The 20,472-nt window shown below is 38.8% G+C and overlaps 1 protein-coding gene across 1 annotated transcript; it reads left to right on the forward strand.

Annotated features, from left to right (window-relative positions):
• Window positions 1-7,099: 7,099 nt before the first annotated feature.
• Window positions 7,100-19,965, forward strand: chrd.1.L (chordin, gene 1 L homeolog). The gene is made up of 23 exons (XM_018263538.2): window positions 7,100-7,667; window positions 9,248-9,351; window positions 9,890-10,016; window positions 10,148-10,276; window positions 10,833-10,950; window positions 11,276-11,372; window positions 11,458-11,599; window positions 11,852-11,989; window positions 12,294-12,370; window positions 12,507-12,654; window positions 12,747-12,853; window positions 12,967-13,083; window positions 13,489-13,645; window positions 14,036-14,277; window positions 15,219-15,332; window positions 15,443-15,655; window positions 15,826-15,919; window positions 16,267-16,320; window positions 16,527-16,630; window positions 16,912-17,014; window positions 17,264-17,421; window positions 18,026-18,116; window positions 19,230-19,965. The coding sequence occupies exons 1-23, from the start codon at window positions 7,544-7,546 to the stop codon at window positions 19,292-19,294; spliced, it is 2,823 nt and encodes a 940-aa protein (XP_018119027.1). The 5' UTR covers window positions 7,100-7,543; the 3' UTR covers window positions 19,295-19,965.
• Window positions 19,966-20,472: the final 507 nt, after the last annotated feature.

Genomic DNA, 20,472 nt, shown 5'->3' on the forward strand with positions numbered 1-20,472 from the left:
GTAGTATATTTTACTGCTATTTTCTACAGCAATGAAACAGCAATACACAGAAAATCCTTAATGTGTTGTATTTGTAACAATAGCCATATGCAACTCTATCATTGCTTAACATCTACAGGGGAAAAATGACCTTATATTTCTCATGTGACAGTGGCCTGCTGGGCTATTGGTACTAATTATATGCCAAGTGCCAGTCCCTGTTATAGTGCATGGGCGGCCTCTGTTTGATATTGTAGTACTCAGTGTACAATATAAACATGTATGTCAAGTTCTGCCAAATTCTAAAAACTCTTAGACATTGCAGTGCTCATGTGCCACCTTAGACATGACACATAACTGAGGAGTTTTGCCTACACATATTATTTCCCATGTTATTACCCATAATACATACAGGTAATGTATCTATTATATAGAATGCTTGGGACCTGGGGTGTTTTTTTCCATGAATTGGATCTCCATACCTTAAGGCCAGTGACACACATAGGAGCAGATTTACTAAAGGGTGAAGTGGCTGTCGCTAGCGAAAGTTTGCCAGAAATACCATCTGCAGGGACATTGGCAATTTAATAGGCGTAGAGGACAATTCGCTAGTGAAAGAGTACATTGCTATTGAAGTTTTGTGCCTTTTTGCTCAGGTGAACGATCGTTACTCCGCAAATTCACCAAAGTGTAAATTTTCCATTACGTTACCCCTTTCGCCAGAGTTTCCTTCGCCAGCTTAGACCTGGGGAACTGATAAGATGAAGCTACATCCACCCCAATCTTATGTCAGTGACATCATATCCTTTATAACCGAAGAGTTATAAAAATAAATAAAACACTGGCATTTTTTCATATTTTAAAGTGGGATTGTCTGTAAAAGTTGTAGTAAATGTTAAAAAATTTGTTTTAACATTTTTTAAACCAGTTAAGGGGGCATGCCACATTTGTTTTAGGGTGGGCTCATGTCTAGGACATTAGAGGATCTCTTTTGTCTTTATTTTGCTTCCTTGGACATTTTTAATAATAAGTGGCCACTTCAAGCATTTTTACCATCTCTAATAAAGACATATATATGACCTATATGTACCCGCCCTATTCAAATTGACCTAAGCGTAAGTGCACTAGCGAAGTTTCACTAAGCAGAAACAACCACTAGCAAAAGTTTGTTATGAAGTGCTCGCATTGACAAAATTATGCTATCGAAACTTCTCCAGCATTCAGCTACCGAGACGCAACTTTGCATTTTAGTAAATTAGTGAATTTGCACCTGACGAAGTTCCATGAAGTGTGCACCCTACCTTCCACTTTATAAATGGCCCCTACTGGAAAATATTTGATCCTACACAAGTATTAACATTTTGTTTTCACCTAAGCGTTAATAAATGTAACTACATGGACATAACATTATACATTATTTTAAATACATCTGATATACAAGACATGTCTGTGTGGTATGTGGATATGATTGTACCTGCACATACAATAGCTTTTTCAAGATATTTGATTATAATGTCACTCGCGCTGCATCAGTTCCCTTTGCGCACAAAGCCATGGGAGCTGTGAATTACTACATAGCCAACTTAGGGGCACATTTACTGAATCTTCTCTTCACCTAACTTCACCACAGTTCACCTCGTCATGTGTAGTTTCACAAAACATTTCCATATTTGCTAAAAATTGTAAGTTCACTTTCTCAAAAGAAATGTGGTGAATTTTCTCCTGGCATAAATTTTCTGCGAAAATTTGCCAGTATATTTCCCCATATAATAGTAGTGGGGAAAATTCTCTAGAGAATTTTTGCTAGAGTATTTTCACCATGGAAAAAAGTAGCATAGAAAGGGCAAAGTAGATTGCGATTTAAAAGTGGTCTTTTTAATGGGAGATCACCAGCCTGAACTCCAAGTGGTCATTAATGGATTGTATGCCTGGTATGTGATGTAAAGCAATATTACAGTTCAAAATCCTGCTTATAAATACAAATACTGTATGCAGAGGAAACTCAGTACAGGTGTATCAACTGTCGCTTCTAATGATTGAACTGCAGGCTGCCCTAATACAATTGTGATCATAAGCATTGCATTTGTGTCTAACAAATGTAAGGAAGGCAGGGCAGAGTGCAAAGTGCAAATATCAGGGGCATATTTGAATCTTGCCATCAGTGCCTGTGTTTTTCCTCCATGAATACAGCCCTGTGTTAATGAAGAATGGGCAGCAAAAGGCATATAGGTATAGTGTCACTCACCTTCTACCCTCTAACTTGCACATTATTAAAACACAAATTTGGAGGTGCTGACTTGCACAGGCTGCAAAGGAGTCCTGACAAACAATAAGGACATTACCCCAGCCAGTGCTGCACTCAAGGGTCAAAGTGCATGTATTCCCTGGATGCACTTGCATCGGCATTAATAAATGAGGCCATTTGAGTACATGATTGTTTATCTATTTTATACTGAAATAATGGGGCTTAAACTGGGACTAGTGGTAACCTATGGACACGGAAAGCATCTCAAAAGGATCAATCTAAGCCTAACCAAAAAGCTTCATAAATGAAAAATGTTGGATCATCAATCGGAGAAAACAAAAAGCAAAATAGAAACAAAAATACGGTGTAGCATATTAGATTCTTTGTAAAGCACCCTGTGCTGGAAGTATAAGAGTCACTAGTGTGAGTTCACATAATACAATGGATTTAGTCCAACGCTTCCACCTGTGTAGAGTGCTCACTTTCCAACCGGGCCACACCAGTAGACCAACATGTACTCATTCAAAATAGTGTAGGATGGAGCACACAGTAGGCAGACTCTGCTGCAATAAATTTTATTTGGATCACAACATGTTTCGGATCTGCATGTATTCTTTTTCAAGTGAAATTGTGCTAGTGTAAGTTCCCCTTTAAAAGAGACTTTCTTTGAAGTGTATTCGGAATAGTTTCCTTAAAAAGCTGATCGCGTTCGGTTGCCAAGGAAACTGTTCCAGTCCACATTCTCCTACGTTCCACCAGTCTGTTCTAGGGTTGGTGTCATTTCCGGGTTTGTTGGTTTAGCGGGTTTCCATGGCAACCCCGTGATCTCTTATTTAAAATCATGTATCCATGTTAGAAGTCTCTTCTTTATCATTCATATTGGCTGTACCTTTTATCTTATTATGGATATCCTAAATACTGCTTATTTGTATACATAGCTAATACCTTTCTACAAAAATAGTTAAATATACAAAATTCATACAAGGTATATGCAAGAAAAAAAGGTTAAAGGAGAACTAAACCCTAAAAATTAATGTGGCTAAAATATCATATTTTATATACTGAACTTCTTGCTTCAGCTTCTCAGTAGCAGCAATGATCCAGGACTTCAAACTTGTCACAGGGGTCACCATCTTGGAAAGTGTCTGCGACACTCACATGCTCAGTGGGCTCTGAGCAGCTGTTGAGAAGTTAAGCTTAGGGGTAGTCACAAATTATCAAACAGAATGAGGTTGGCCTGTGATATAAGGTGATGCTACAAGGCTGATTATTAAATTCTGATGCTAATTTGGTTTCTGTGCTGCTCTGTAGTAATTATCTGTATTAATTACTAATCAGCCTTATATTGTGACATTTATTTTTTTATGTGTACTGTATATTGTGAGTGTGTCCCTAAGCTCAGTAAGTGACAGCAGCACAGAGTATGTGCAGTGAATCAGCAGAAAAGACGATGGGGAGCTACTGGGGCATATTTGGAGGCACAGATCTTCCCTGCTTAAGGGTTGTGGTTTCCTTGGGTTGGTCAAGAAGCCCAAAACATAATGTACAACATTTCTAGCTACTTCTTTAGTTAGGCTTTAGTTCTCCTTTAAGTGCCATGAGATGGACATACCTGAGACAAGAAGTTGCCAATGGTTTGCAGTTGAAAAATGATTCCAGATGAACCAAAGTCAATCTAATTTAACAGAGTTTCTATTGAAATATCTACAACAATATAGTATAAGAAGTATATATACGGTAATATAACAAGCTTAATGCCAGTGAATGTCATAGAAACAGCATTTGTTACTCCTTAGTCCTGACACTGCAGAAAATAAACCTACATAGCATTCTCCAGACATATGGTATAGCCCTAGAAAAATACACAAACAATACTAAACAGCACTGAGTTCTTAGCATATAACGTGGGGGCATAAATTCGTCATTTGCAATAGAAACATACTCTGTAAACATATCATCTTCTGCAAATCACAATAACTAATTGATTGCATGATTGATAAGAAGCTCATGTTGAGACACACACACACCTGCTTGGCCTTTTATTGACATTATAATTCATTGCACAAACACAATTACAATGTCATTATAAGGGGTCTGGTGTTCTTTAAACATGCACCTAACTGTATTGGATGCTTTGTAATTCTTTTTCACAAATATGTTTTATTAGTTTTCTCTAATAGTTTTAGATGTAAAAGGTAGTGTGCTACTTCAACATAACATATTTCCCTACTGCACCGAGCTCCATCATGCTGGCTCTCAGCCAATTAGACCACATGAAATCCCTCAGCAACTTCCAGCATGCGTTTGTTAAGTTCAGGAACTCTAATAAATTTTTACATAAAAACAAGCCTAAGAAAATAGCCTATACTTCAAACAATTTTAGGAAACATCTACTTCAATTAAGTTCCTCTTTATTGTGACTGTCAAAAGGAAAAATCAAAGAGAAATGTTGATGATTAAAAAATATTAAACTGAAATTATATTCTAAAATCTTATATTTTGGCAGCTGATAACTTTGTTGTGGTTAAAATGATAAGATATTAATTAATACATACTCCCTCTGTATGACAAATACCTGCTGATGAAATGGATAGTGCTGAACCAGATATAGAGTATTTGGCATTATAAGTAATTCTTTGGTATGCAGACAATTCCCAATATATACTGAGATGAATAACAAGGAACTGCAGTGTATACACCCAGCTGAGTATGTGGATTGTACTACATCACTCTAGGTTTCATTATACAGGAAGGGATCATTGAATGTGCTCTGCACCATCACTTTTTTGTATAGAGACTTCCCAGTCTTTCATATAACATTGTATTGATGTATATATATGTGGATGTGTGCATTTTTCTCCAATACAATCATTTGTGTGTGTGTGTTTATAGTTTGTTATAGCAGACTGAGCGCATTTAAAATGTACCCTGATCAATCTATAGTGTAGAAACAGTTTCATTGAAAAGTGAACTTCCGCTGATTTAACCTCCCCTTTAGGCTTTTTTGACACAACCATCATCTAGACTGAATTTAAATCTATCTGAATCAGAACACACTGTATGCCCAATATCATGTTCCTCAAGCTCATTTACTATACAGTGAACCCTCTATTTTACATATACTAACATTCATTTTTTGTGGTCCCACTAATATATAATTAATAATAAATTTCCCGGACTTTGGTCTCTTGAAAAATGTAAAATAGGGGTTCAACTGTACTTAATACCTTAGTAGACTAAATGAAGCCTATCTAAAGTGCCATACTACCCTTCTCCTGTGCTGAAAATGATACCTGGCCCAATGTTTTCTTTTAAAAATGAAAATCCACAAGGCTTTCTTTTGCACTTCAAACATAAAACATTGAATTCCATCTAGTTTTTTTCTGTGCCTTCCTTAAAGAATTATTATGGAAAATGCCTAGTGTGATGTTGGTACTTATTAGTTGTCTTTTAAATGGTAGAGGTCTGTCAAACCTGCAGATTATTGTAAAAATGCCCAACCAAATCTGGTAAACATCTCGTTTAATCCAGAGGTAATTGCAAAGTGTCATAGAAAAAAAAAAAAATGACATATAGATATACTATTAGGCATACTTTAGATCTGTTTTTGAATCCTACTAGGCTTATACACACAAAATCAATCCAGATTGAATCTGATAGTAGTCATGCAAACGTGATGAATAGCAGCACCCCAGTGTATAACGGCTAAAATCTATATAATCTGTCAAGCACACAATGGAGATCTGATATAACTGATAAATAAAAAAATTTATCAGATGAAGAACTGTATTAGCATACATCTCTATGGAGCCATATGTGTGTTACACAAGCCATTCTCTATAGAAATGTCCCTATAAAATGTCTTTCAGTTCCTACTTTTTATTACTTAGTTTTTATTGTTAGAGCATTTCCTATTTCTTATGCTTTTTATCTTACATCTCCCTCTTCTGGATCAGTTTCCCCATGCGTCTGTCCTTTACAGTAAATTCCCTCATCTTTCTGGAATCTTAACAGACTGTTGTGTAAAGCAGTTGTTCTTCCCTTTAACCCATTTTGTTTTGTTTCGGATTCTCCATTTGCCCAGTTTTCTTCTCACCCTGATTTCTCTGTGTGCTCATAGTTTGCACTCATTTTAAGATTATGTATGACACTATGTACCCCACTTTTTGTTATCTGTATCACACTCACCCTCTGCCCCACTTCTCCCTTTCTATAACACACTTTCTGCTTCACTTCTCCAATTGTCTTTTGCTATCTGCACCATGATTCCATTTCTGTATGTTTTCTCCTTCTGCTCCACTTTTCCCTTTTTGTATCACCCTCTGCCCCACTTCTCCTTTTTCGTAATTTTGTAACACACTCCCTCTGCTCCTCTCCACCCACTACATAACACACTCTCTCTGCTCCACTTCTCACTTGATTGCAACAATCTCTCCAATTCCCCTCTCTTTTTCTGAATCACACTCTCTACACCCAATTCTGTCTTGCATTATCACCCCCACTGACTTCTCCCTCCTTGCATATTATCTGCCTATTTGCCTCTCTCTATCAAAAGGTCTCCCCTTAATACCACTGTTCCCCCATTTATATACCATACTGATTGCCCAAATCTTGTGTACCTCTATGTAATTTTCCCACATGCTATTCTGTGCATGCCCCCACTTCTCCCTGTTTCTCTCCATTTGTGCTCATCCTCTTCCCTCTCTCCTGGGTGGGTCCAGGCTGAGTCAGGATGCTGTTTCTGAGTGTGTTGGGTTAGGGGGGAGTCCAGAGCTCCTGCTGCTCCCTGCTGGGCTATTCAATGCGGTTAAGAGACACTTTCCTTGGGCAGAGACCCCGCTGAGCGACTCATCAACTCCCAGAGTAAGTGCAATATACTTCGGCAAGATTGAAGAGGGGGCCGGGTTGGCAGCATTGTTTGCTTGCCGTGCCTCCGCCTATAAATCCTGCATTTGTCCCACTGAGTCACCAGAAGGCACATCGGACACTGGGCTGAACTATAGCCTCCGGACATTGCTACCCGCTGTCAAGAAGTGGCTCGTCCGAATAGCAGGGACCACTCTATTCACTATTGGAGTGGGTGTATTGCAGTGTTGTGTGCTGGCTGAGGGTACAGAGCCCTATACTGGGGATGTGACTCAGAGAGCCAGATTTAAGTAGTAGCAGAGTGCACTGGGATGGTGACAAAGTGACTTACACAGGCCGATTGAAGGCTCATGGTTCATAGTTTAGTATAGTGCTAGGCATAGACACTGTACTCTCACTATACAATATAGAACACTTGGATTCAACTGAGCTTGGTTCAGGACTACCACAAAAATGCTGTGTTCCCCCCTCATACTTCTGTGGACCCTGTGGATTTTGGCTGTGGATTGCTCTCGCACAAAGGTTTTCTTGCCCATTGAACCGGAACAGGAGCCCCTCCAATCCAAGACTCCAGCAGGTAAGTGAGAATTGCGTGCCTGGGTAGTCACTGGGGGCTGAAGTGTTTTTGCCCTTATTTTGAGTCTATCGCCTCACTGCCTGGGTTCTATAAACCCCTCTTCTAGTAACTAGGGCACTGATCAGTAAACCTAAATCCTTAGGCTGCCACATTAATACCTAGTACTGACCAGGCTTATTTGTAGGCACGCAACCTGCCCATCAGTTGTGCTTGTACTACAGCAGCCCAAAGTTGTCACATGGTGATGTTGAGATTTGTAGTAGAACAGCAGCAGAAGGGTTGCAGGTTGGACATCCCCTGCCATAAAGAGTTACAGACTGTTACAGACTGGATCCCTCCCAACACAAACGTGAGGTTCAGTAAGTGTCAGTGACCTCGGGGATCAGGCAGTTTCCCCCTGAAGTTTTGTGAGGAGAAGAAGCAGAGCTGTTATTGGAGTGAGGCAGAGCTTAGAGCAGATTTAGGGAATGTGCTGTCACACTAATTGCTCCCATAGGAAGAGATTTACATATTAGTTGCTATTAGGGAATGTTTATGTTACTCAGCCCATTACACAGAGCTCTTCAGCTGCTAGAACTCTGCTCAGCCGTGTCCCAGACGGATATTTGGGGTCCTGTCCCTCTCATTAATTGTACTCATTAGACCCTTGATATTTCTCAAAGCAGCAAGGCAATGGCTTTCCGTTACTCATACTGTGACAATATATTCCTCTTCATGGTTACATGTTAAGCATAGCTATAATTGTAAAAATATAATTGTCGATTAGCCTTTCCCTGAGTCTCACATACTGCATACGCATTTGTTTACAGACTCAGCCAGCACATGTGTTGATTTTAACATTCTGCCTTCAAGTTGGTATGCATTGAGCAACTCAGATGTGCAGGTTGCTTTGCGTGCTGTCACACATCTCCTAGTTTTTCCCACATGCTCAAGCAGATGTTCTCAGGGGACTGATGAATTTGCCTGTTTGTGTATTTCCAAACTATTGCCTGTTGCTGACAGAAGTGTTGCATGTTTTCCTGCAGACTTTGGCGTGTGTATGCTGTTTGTTTTGCTGTGTGTGGCGTTGCAGAGGTTATTGAGAAATGTTTGTGTAAAATGGTTGGAGCAGCATTTTGTTTTTCTGTCTGGTTACGCACCTCAGAGGCTCGGGTATATGCCACTCACACTCCCAGAAATTTTGCCAGAAATTAGTGAAGCACAGAGCGGCCAACAGCTTCCCTAACCTCAATTTAATATCTTCCAGAAGGGACTCGGCTTAATTCTCTGCATTTTAGGGTCGCTATACATGTCGCTATACATGTTCTGTCACTGGAACCTAGTCAACCCATGTAGTCCTCTGAGGAAATACAATATATTAGATAGTTGTGTTTACATAGATGACCGTAAGGATTATTATATGTTTTCTTCCGGTCATGCTAGGTAATGCTATGTAATTTCCATTAGCTGCATGCTCTTGGATTTGCAGCCATTATAGAAACCATTCTCAAGATCTTTTTGTCTGTGTGAACTGCTTTGTGGGGATCACTGACTATGGAAACTAATCCAGGGGACTGTGTCTCATCTTTTTTTCATTTCAGGTTGTACATTTGGTGGAAAATTTTACTCTCTGGAGGATTCGTGGCATCCAGATCTTGGGGAACCATTCGGAGTTATGCACTGTGTATTATGCTATTGTGAACCTGTAAGTAGTAATATATGGGCCAAACACACCATGCACAAATATAATTTTACAGCAAATGAAGGCGGTGCTAGTATAATACTTGAGGGGAGGGTAGTAAGTGAAATGTAAGAGAACAAAGGGTTCACAGGTAGCTGAAAAGGTCCCGTTAAAGGGTGCATAGGCTTCAGAGTAGTATTAAAAGAAAGTAAGGAGGAGACAGTGTTGGTTGCTATTAATTGCTAATTATTAAATACATAATGAGTTAGCTAGGCAGTTATACCGATCACTAATGGGTGAAGAGGAAGTCTGCTAATAAGTAGGTTACCATAGGCTACTGAGAGCATCATTAGGAGCTAATTCTTCCTTTGTCAAGGACTGATTGTTGTGAGCTGAAGCTTCTCATTCAGAACCTGTAATTTTGAAATCATGTTTATAATTTTACAAGTACGTAAAGGCACAGAAATGCTTCTGACATTGTCCTGTTTTGATGATTCAGCAGAATTTGTTCCAGGGATACAATTTGAAATCACATCACTAAAACTAATTTTTGTCTTTGCAGCAGCGAAGTCGTCGAGGAAAACCATCTGGCAAAGTCAGCTGCAAAAACATCAAACATGATTGCCCCTCACCCTCCTGTACTAACCCTATCCTGCTCCCTGGACATTGCTGCAAGACTTGTCCCAAAGGTAAGAATAATTGAATATATATTTCCAACTCCTTCTCTTGTCTCCCCCTCTCGGCCCCTGATGCTTCACAATTTTAACATGGCATATAATCCTCACTCATGATATGTTTATTTTCATTTTAATTTTTTCAGCTCCTCCTATAAAGAAATCAGACTTTGTTTTTGATGGATTTGAGTATTTTCAAGAGAAGGATGATGATCTTTATAATGATCGCTCTTATCTTAGTTCCGATGATGTCGCTGTAGAGGAGAGTCGTTCAGGTAATGTCTTGCCTAACCCCACATCCCATAATCCTGTACTGATTAATGCAACATATAGGTAATATATAGTTCTGAGCAACAAAGAATAAAGCTGTTATACTGTGCATTACTGCCACATTTTCCTAACACTAGAACATTTTAAATTAACTCAATTTCAGCAACCATTTTGTGGGGAACATATGAAATATTGTGCTACATTGCTCCAGTTATCCTTTTCTGTCACATAAAGATTAAAACAGATAAATATCATTGTTATTAAAAACATGTTATTTATTTGTAGGGGCCATTGGCCAAGTACTTGTGGGGATGAGAGGATATTTTGTCCCCACTTTAGCTTTTTTGCAGCTTACTCATCAGTCTGAATTGTAATTTGTGATGAATGTCTCCACAGGTTTTGATTCTTTCAACATAGAGTACTATAGATACAGTAATACTATAAGGAACGTTTTAAGAAACTATTAGTTTCCATCGCTATTAGTGTCCATATTCTCATACTTACTGGTAAATGTTATCATGTTTAAGAATGTAGGCTCATATTATTATTTTTCCTTTGCAGAATACGTGGCACTACTAACAGCACCCAGCCATGTGTGGCCCCCAGTTACCAGTGGAGTAGCCAAGGCTAGATTCAACCTGCAGCGCTCAAATTTGCTCTTCTCGATCGCTTATAAATGGTGAGAGCATATCTGATATTGCTCTTTAATTCTGCCCTAATATATTTGTTTTCTGCCTATCACCAAAACTCTTTCCTCTTCCCTATTCTTTATTTTATTTGAACTTTTTTAAAAATGGCTTTTTTTCTGCACTTTGGTTCTTCATCCTATACCTGTGCAAGGGTTTGCTTAAAGTAAGCGAGGCAATCATTACTTTAACTGGAAACATATATAAATCATATGCCAGTATATTTTACTAAACACTGAATGTAAACACTGAATATAAGCCCTAATTATGAACAGGGAATGTTTTTCTCACTGACTTTGACTATGTCTTTAATTGTAGGATAGACAGACTTTCCCGAATCCGTTTCTCTGATCTTGAAGGTTCTGTGCTGTTTGAACACCCAGTGCACAGAATGGGATCCACACGAGGTGACACTGTAAGTAAACAATCTATTCACTATTGAATTGTATTTTATCTGCCTTCCATTTGCTTCTAATAACAATGATGTATTTTTCTTGCAGACCTGTGGTATTTGGAGGTCCCTTAATCGTTCCACTCTACGTCTTCTCCAAATGGGTCACATTGTTGTATCTCTAGTGACCACAACACTTTCAGAGCCTGAAATATCAGGCAAGATTGTCAAACACAAAGCCCTGTTTTCAGGTAAGTGAACTGATAAAAATGATGAGGATTATGTGAATTAAATTTGCATTTCAGGGTAGAAGATGGTGGGTTGTGTGAGATGGTGGGTACAGAATTTACTTCAAGTTATAGGGGAATGACAGACTATTTGCTTTACTTGCTGGTTCTATGAAAACTTAAGCACTTAGGTGCAGATGGTCAGTAGACAATCTGGGGACATTAGTTATACAATACTATCTTGTTTTGCTAAATATTTTTTCTGCTTCTTTCCAGAGACCTTCAGTGCACTTCTTACCCCAGAAGACTCTGATGTAACAGGAGGTGGAGGACTCGCAATGTTTACACTAAGTGACGTGGATGACAATCTGCACTTTATTCTTATGCTCAGAGGTCTACGTGGTGGAGAACGAGGTGAGAATTCGGCAGAACTATTGCTTGGAGGTGTAAAACAGAGAATCTTGCATTAGTGCATCTATGGAAAAAAAGTAATAAAATAAGGGTTTGTTTGCAGTGAACTTCAGATCTGATTCATAAAAATAAATTACATGTCCAAGTCAACATAAATACAAAGTATGACTTAGCTATATTAAGCATAAAAGAGCAAAACAAATGGCTGAAAATAAAAAAAGATGACAAACTTTGGGTGCAAAAATGAGATTGTGCATGCATATTGTTATATACTATAATCCTCAAATCATTTCCCTTAATGTTTCAGATTGGATTCCAATACTTTTGCAAATCTCTCATCAGAACCATGTGATACGGGAGATATACGCCAACATCTCTGCACAGGTGAGTCTCAAAATTTCAGATATCTTGATTTCATTTATAAACTGCATATCACATTTACTGTGTAACTATAAACAATCTTCACTTTTAATCAACTCTTATTCCTTGTGTTATTTTTTGAACATGTTACCACCATCAGGAACAAGATTTTGCAGAGGTCTTGCCAGACCTTTCCAGCCGTGAGATGCTGTGGTTGGCCCAAGGTCAGCTAGAGATTTCAGTGCAGACAGAAGGGAGACGTCAGCAATCAATGTCAGGCATCATCACAGTCAGAAGATCATGTGACAGTAAGTAGTACACTTCATAAAGTACATCAAGAGTGAACTCTGGCTATATAAGAATAATCTTAATAAGTAACATATCCTTACTTTCTCCATAGCTTTGCAGAGTGTGTTATCTGGTGGTGATGCTTTAAATCCCACCAAAACTGGAGCTGTGGGATCTGCAAGTATTACACTGCATGAAAACGGAACTGTGGAATATCAGGTAGTGGATATAAACCTGGGTGGACATATGTGTAACCTGGAGAGTCTGGTTGTTTATGTTGCTGTCTATTCCCTGAATTCTTCAGCTCATCTTCTATCTGTATCTGTCCACAGATTCAAATTGCTGGTACCATGAGTACTGTGACAGCTGTGACACTGGAGACTAAACCTCGCAGGAAAACAAAGCGAAATATTTTGCATGATTTGAGCAAGGACTACCATGATGGAAGGGTATGTTGTTTATATGTGATTGTTGTGGGAAATAAACATTGGAGGTGAGATAGCCCCAGTGACATGATGTAAAGGTCTGTGGTTTAAATGCAAAACAGAGTTTATTAAAAGTTTTCATGCTAAATTGGAACAACTGGGTAGGTTATATACATAGTTAAAGGCATACACAGCTGGCAAACAATTATGGTAAATAATTTTAATAGAGAAAAGACTGCTTTGTGCCTCTAGAGCTGTTTTATAAATAGGGGAATGTCCATGTTCCTTTTACCGTGTTAGCACAGTAAATAATGCATAAAATTCTATGCATGTTTGAATTGAGCTATTTATGTGCTGAGGTATAAATCGCATAAGGGCTGTTAATGGAGCAATTATTAACCTTAATGGGGTTTCTGTTTTCTCTTTCAGGTCTGGGGATATTGGATAGATGCTAATGCCCGAGACCTACATATGCTGTTACAAAGTGAGCTCTTCCTCAATGTAGCAACAAAGGACTTCCAGGAAGGGGAGCTCAGAGGACAAATAACCCCTCTGTTATACAGTGGCCTGTGGGCCAGATATGAGCGTAAGTGTTCCATACATTTTTATCTTTATATCTGTCTTTATCAGTAGAGAGAGAGGCTGTATTGCACTGTTTTATTTTAACTCTTCTCTCTATTGCACTTCTCTCAATGTTTTATTTTAACTCCTTTTCTCCTTCCCCTCTTCCTCACTGCCTTACTATCCCTTTCTTTCTTGTTTCCATGCCTCATTTTCTTATGTTGTTTGCAGATCTGGGAGGTCTCATATTCTATTTGTACTACATAGGGAGGTGGCTCACAGCAGAGAGCTTTAATTGTGTAACCCTTTGCTTGGCTTCAGCAGTGCATTATACTTTCTTTTAGATAACGTACTTTTATATTACATTTTGGGAGGGTTGCTTGGACATTTACCTGATATGCCTCTTTCTTTACAGAGCTCCCAGTTCCTCTAGCTGGTCAGTTTGTGTCACCACCAATCAGGACAGGTTCAGCAGGTCATGCATGGGTTTCACTGGATGAGCACTGCCACCTGCATTATCAGATTGTGGTGACTGGTCTGGGTAAGGCAGAGGACGCTGCACTAAACGCACATCTCCATGGTTTTGCTGAGCTTGGTGAGGTCGGGGAGAGCTCTCCTGGACACAAGAGGTTGTTGAAGGGCTTCTATGGGTCAGAGGTAAGAGACATTAAAAAAGAGATGGTTTCTGGACAAATCTTTAGCAGACACGTAAAGGGAGGAACTTTCCTGGCAATTTATTCAGCAGTCTCCCAGCAGAGTTCACAATTTAGCCAAATACTTGGAAAAGGAATGTGAGTGTTTTGAATATTTTTTTAAAAATGTGACATTAGAAAAGTAGTTAAGAAAGACTGAGCCAAATGGACTGCAAAGAGCACGTATAGAGGTTAATGAAGTGTTTCTGCTATTTGCTAACGCTTGTTTGTGCCAATTTAGCTGTAGATTATAAGAGAAAACATTTGCCAAGAGTGGGCACCAATAAATCATGTCATATCCAGAGCCTTTTACATACAAGTTCACAAGTGGTGCATTATAATATTAACACTTATATGTAAATGTGCAGCAAAGAACAACAAGAAATTGATGAGAACAATCAGTGCCATGAAGAAATCAAAACCAGAATGTATGATTCCTTGGTTAGAGAGGCCCCCTGGTCATAAATGCTTAAGGAGAGCAGGGATATCTAACATGTGCTCCCCAGCTACTGTTTAATCACAGGTCCAGGTTTCCAAAGGTTGCACGGAACTGTAGTTCAATGTGGTACTGATTAGTAAAGCTAAACTAAAGATATAATTTAGCAATTAATTATAATCTTGTCTTTGTTGTTATAGTGTATACTTCATTGTACTATATAGAAGTGGTTAGCCTTAGTTCTTAATATGCTATATTCTTGCTACTGGAAAGTACCATATTAAACATGTTTCTGTCTTTTTGTCTCCTTTCCTCCTTCTCTTTTGCTGTCTCATTGTCCTCTTCTTATAATGACCACCTTTGTCTACTCGCTCCTTTCGCATCTTTTATTTTTTATCATAACTTCATATTATTTACTTTGTCTTCCTTGACCTATTGCTCCTCTTCCACTTCCTTACTTGTTCCTGCAGGCACAGGGTAGTGTAAAAGACCTTGACCTTGACCTTTTGGGACATCTGAGCCGGGGCACAGCATTTATCCAAGTGAGCACCAAACTGAATCCTCGTGGTGAAATTCGAGGACAGGTGAGTGTCATCATTTTAGTATTATCTTGCCCTTCAGATATCAATACACGTCTTTCCCTCTTTTAACAAAACATAACTGTTTTTATTAAAATCATTTTCTGCTTAAATAGATACACATACCTAACAGCTGTGAATCTGGAGGAGTTTCTCTAACCCCCGAGGAGCCTGAGTATGAATATGAATTATATGAGGAGGGAAGGCAGCGTGACCCTGACGATCTTCGGAAAGACCCAAGAGCATGCTCTTTCGAAGGTCAACTAAGGGCCCATGGTTCACAATGGGCTCCAGATTATGACAGGAAATGCTCTATGTGTAGCTGTCAGGTAAGATAACTGCGAGAGGAAAGACATGTTTTTATGTTTATTATAAGTTTTTTTTGTTTTTCATTAGGTCTAGAAAACAGTAAGTTAGGTCCAGGTTACTTTCAGAATGGCTGTAATTCTCCTGATTTCAACTATAAATTTATCTAACACTATGCATTGTATTCATGCAGAAACGTACCGTGATCTGTGATCCTATTGTGTGCCCGCCTCTGAACTGCTCCCAGCCTGTCCAAACATCAGATCAGTGTTGTCCTGTGTGTGAAGGTAACTTTTCCTATGAGAAAATCAGAAGTATGTGTTGTGTAGTATTGCAGATACCATGACTGAACTGTTTATCTGGCAGTGCCAGTGAAGAAGGGTTATATTCAGACTAGCTTGATATATAGCCTCTAGCATCATCTTGGGCTAGTTTTTATAAAATGTACAGGATGATTTTTCATGCCAGTCTGTCATTAGCTTGGGTACAGAATAGAGAGTTAATGGTTGAGCCAGTTCAAACTTCCCATTTACACTTTTGCCATCTAAGGTGCTTATGGGTTTTGACAATCAGTTTGTTGTCTCTTCTTCTTCTCCTGTGTAACCAATTAATATTTCTCAAATTAATTTTACAGAAAAAAAAGAAATGAGAGAGGTGAAAAAACCAGAGAGAACTCGCACAAGTGAAGGTAAACATTCTTGAATACCTAAATCAACACATATTTTATCCTTTACCGTTATCTCATAAGCACTGCTTTCTATCCCAGACCTTGGTTTGTCCAGTGTGCTGCACCTTTCATAACAACCTTAAAACCACAATTTGTTCCTCTTTCACAACTTTAGCTCCTTAACAGTGTGAAAGCACCAGCGCTAATTGCTCTTATTAAATTCATAGGCTGCTTTTTTGATGGAGATCGTTCATGGAAGGCGGCTGGTACACGTTGGCATCCTTTTGTTCCTCCATTTGGTCTAATTAAATGTGCCATTTGCACCTGCAGGGTGAGTACCTTTCCAGTGTAAACAATTACAGTAATGTTTCAGGGTAGGCATGTGAAACAAATAAAAACTAAGAATAGCATGTTGCAGGATGTAAAAATGGCACAATAAATGTCATGGTCCCATCAATATGGATTAGTAACTAATAATAAGAATATTACTCAATTTCTGTAGATTTTTACTGTGACCACTGGCTACTATTCTTTTTCCCATAGTGCTATATTTATGATTGATGCTTGCTCTTCTCTCCTATTGTTTGACTAAAACACATACTTTTTCACCAGGGTTCGACTGGAGAAGTGCACTGTGAGAAGGTGACCTGTCCAAAACTTTCCTGTACCAACCCAATTCGTGCCAATCCATCTGATTGCTGCAAACAGTGCCCAGGTGAGAAAAAGGCAGATATGAGGGAATTTGGGTAGTTATATTGAGTGAAGAGGGGAAAGTAGTTAGAAAGGGGTTTTAAAAAGGATAATGTAAACTGGAAATGTATTAATGAAACAAAAACACAAAGTTCTCATATCAAATTCATCCAGTATGAAAGGTTTCAGGCAACAACTCGGTCTTCATAGAGTCATGCAGTGTAGACTCATTTCTGTAACAGCATGTAATAGCTTTGATTATGTTCTTTTGCAGTAGAGGAGCGGAGTTCTTTGGAGCTGGCAGACAGTATGCAGTCAGATGGATCACCACGATCATGCAGATTTGGCCGTCAGTGGTACCCAAATAATGAGCGCTGGCATCCAACTGTGCCACCCTTTGGAGAGATGAAGTGTGTTACATGCTCTTGCATGGTAAGTTGAAAGCTGAAGAGGGAATACATAATATAGTCATAAGAAGCTTTATAGAAGCATACCTGCAAACTGTCCCATTGTTCACGGGACAATCTCAAATTTAGCTCAGCCTCAGTCCTGGATTGTTACTGAAATGTCCAACTTTCTCTTTGATCTCCTGCACTGAACAGCCAGAAAAAGATACAAAGTTTCTAAAATGTAATTGGCTTTTGACAGAGAGCCCAGAATAGGTGGCAGGTGCACTTAGATTCTTTTGTAACAATTTTAAGATGGGCAAAGAAACAAGTGTAACAATTTATGATAAGCAGATCTCTTGGGGAACTGACTTGTGTTCAAACTTTCATAACCTGCCAAATTGTGTAAAATGAACATGGTAATTAGTGGGTGTGCCCACAAAAATGGTCAAAAAAATTTCACAAATCTTTTTGTACCTCTTTCTATTAAAGAAATATAAAAGGAAGACAAAAAGGACTTGCGTGATAACGAGGAGAGAATAAAATATATCATGCAGAAATTGAAATGGTACAATATGAAGGCTAAATAGTGCATATGAAATAGACACTTTTAAGTGTGACTAAACCAATTATAATATGTTTATTTACAGGAGGGAGTTACACAGTGTCGGAGACAGGAGTGTACAGGAACTACATGTGGTATTGGTTCAAAGAGGGACAGATGTTGCACCAAGTGCAAAGGTAAGTTTACACCAGACTCTCAATGCAGAGTTATTGCAGTGCCCTAGTTGGTGTGTTACTGGCAGTACTCTAGTTTTCACTGTCCGTATCTCTTCTTGTCCAGTCAACATCTGGATTATATTTGTACTGTAGTGACTAGTTTTTAAGTGGGCTTAAAATGTCACACATTGCTATGCAATACCCACTGGACTTCCTCCTGGTCCCAAGGCAGAACTTTTGTTCTTAATTGCATCAGTAAATGCGTTTTTTAGATTTGAATCCATCATAACAAGCCAGAAGATTGTCCATTTCTCTGTTTTGCATCTACATGCGTAATGCTTATATTGGTTGAAAATGGTGTTGTAGTCTATCCTCCTATTTAGACTGTAGAGTTTTGTATATATATATATATATAGAGCTTTTATATATAGAGCTTTGTTTAAAGAGATACTGACACCAGAAATTAAACTCTTTTTTACATCTGTCATAATATTGCCTTTGAAAGCTACTTATAACTTTGCCATAAAGTATTTGCACAATGCTTTTACAGTACCTGCCTGATGCCCCATGTTCCTGCATGAGCGGGCTGCCGTTTTTGTGCCGTTTTTCATGTCAGTATCACTTTAAGAGTACGGTTGCCACTTGTTGGCATTTTACCAGCTTTGACTGTTAATGTTTGATGTCTGATGCCAATGGTATTAATATTGAAGAAAGCTAAAAACATAGGGAGACCAGTATTTTCTTCCATAAACAACCTTAGTTAAGGGGTATATGCAAATAATCTATAATGTTGATTGGGGAGGAGATACAAATTCTGTCACAGTATGCAGTACCTTGTGGGTCTGTGCTTTGATGTCAACATACATTTTTCATTAATTTTTGGCTTTAGTTGTTGCTGTTGGTTTTCTTACCTTTTGTAATGTTGCTTACAGAGCCACAGTAAACATGTGTTATGTCAGAATGAAAGTGTTTATACAGAACATGCCATCAGTAGCCCCCATGGACTGTAAAATATCTGTTACAGATGGGCAAGAATCATTATATGTACACATATGTGCACCATGTGCTACTTTTAAGTCACATTTGCCTTGTTATTTTATGTCCACTAATTTAGACTTTGTGATTCTCTTAAAGATGCCAATCAAGATGAAGAAGAAAAAGTGAAATCAGAGGAGACAAGAACTCCATGGAGTTTCTAGAGAGGAGTGCAACTGGGGTAATGGGATTGATTATCAAAGCTCATAGAGAGAGACATGTCTCAAGTTGAGACAACTGCCAGGACTTATGGATGTCTGCACAATGTTTTGTCCCACTCTGATGACACTGCTAATGGATTTTTATTCTTTTGTTTCATTTGCTGCCATAAAGCAGTTGGATTCTGGAAGCAGCATTTGGAAGTAAAATACATTGCCACCTTGGATTCCCTTCAAACAATCAGTCTGTCTTTCTGACAGAAGCAACTCTAAATCCTGCCTAAACAGGACCTGGAGTTTTAACGTCTGATCTGTAGAGCTTTGCAACAGGAGCACAGACACAGCATAGGCAGCTGTGCATATGTAGATATATACTGACTAAAAGTGCTCTGTGGCTCTCTACAGGACAGAAAGAAAAGTACAAGCGACAGACAAAGATTACAGTGTTCTTGCTGGAAAGTCTGTATATATGTCTGCGTGTGTGAGTGTGTGAACGCATGTTGTTACTTTGGGGGTGTATGATCAGACATATATCAATTCCTCTTGTCCAAGCACACACTATGGGAAACTTTGTCTTGTATTATTTATGGTATTTTGAGTGGGTGCGGTACCTGTACTAATTAACTATTAATGATGGTCGTATTTATTGAACTAAAATAAAGTGAAACATTTTCCCAGTCATTGTTTTCCTAATCTTTATTGGACATAAATGGATAGTGGTGAAGCAACCTTTTTTTATCCTGTTTTTATTTTTAATTCATTAAGTAATAGGGATGCAGACAACGAGAATTCAGTTTAGGATTTGGCCAAAGCAGTCAATCCTTTTGCGACATCGCACTCCGGACCCCACAAACTGACCGCCGAAGTCAAGATCTCAGTTTTTTTAACTCCCTTACGGTCCATGCACTTTTTGTTTGCACCAGGGGCAATCTTTTGTGTAGTCGGCACTTAGAAGTAGATTTGGAATCTCAAACAAGGTCCAGAAAGTCCCTGTGCATCTGAATGACAAACATGCCGCCAATTAACTGCCCTCTCTGGATGCAGCACTGGCAAATGCCGGCAGCACCACATTCAGAGCCAGGTGCAATGCTTTGCAATTTTTATAAGTGCAAAATGCTGCACCTTAGGGCATCATGTAAAGAGTATGACCAGATGTGTGCATGCCCAGGAGTCTTGACTGTGTT

This window comes from Xenopus laevis, chromosome 5L (genome assembly GCF_017654675.1).
Source record: "Xenopus laevis strain J_2021 chromosome 5L, Xenopus_laevis_v10.1, whole genome shotgun sequence".
In the NCBI taxonomy this organism is placed as follows: Eukaryota; Metazoa; Chordata; class Amphibia; order Anura; family Pipidae; genus Xenopus; species Xenopus laevis.

Coding starts and splice junctions, on each gene's coding strand:
- chrd.1.L (XM_018263538.2), top strand. CDS start 7,544: ATGCTGTGTTCCCCCCTCATACTTCTGTGGACCCTGTGGATTTTGGCT. Junction 12,854..12,966: donor ACGGAACTGTGGAATATCAG/GTAGTGGATATA, acceptor ATCTGTCCACAG/ATTCAAATTGCTGGTACCAT. Junction 13,646..14,035: donor CCTGTGGGCCAGATATGAGC/GTAAGTGTTCCA, acceptor CTTTCTTTACAG/AGCTCCCAGTTCCTCTAGCT.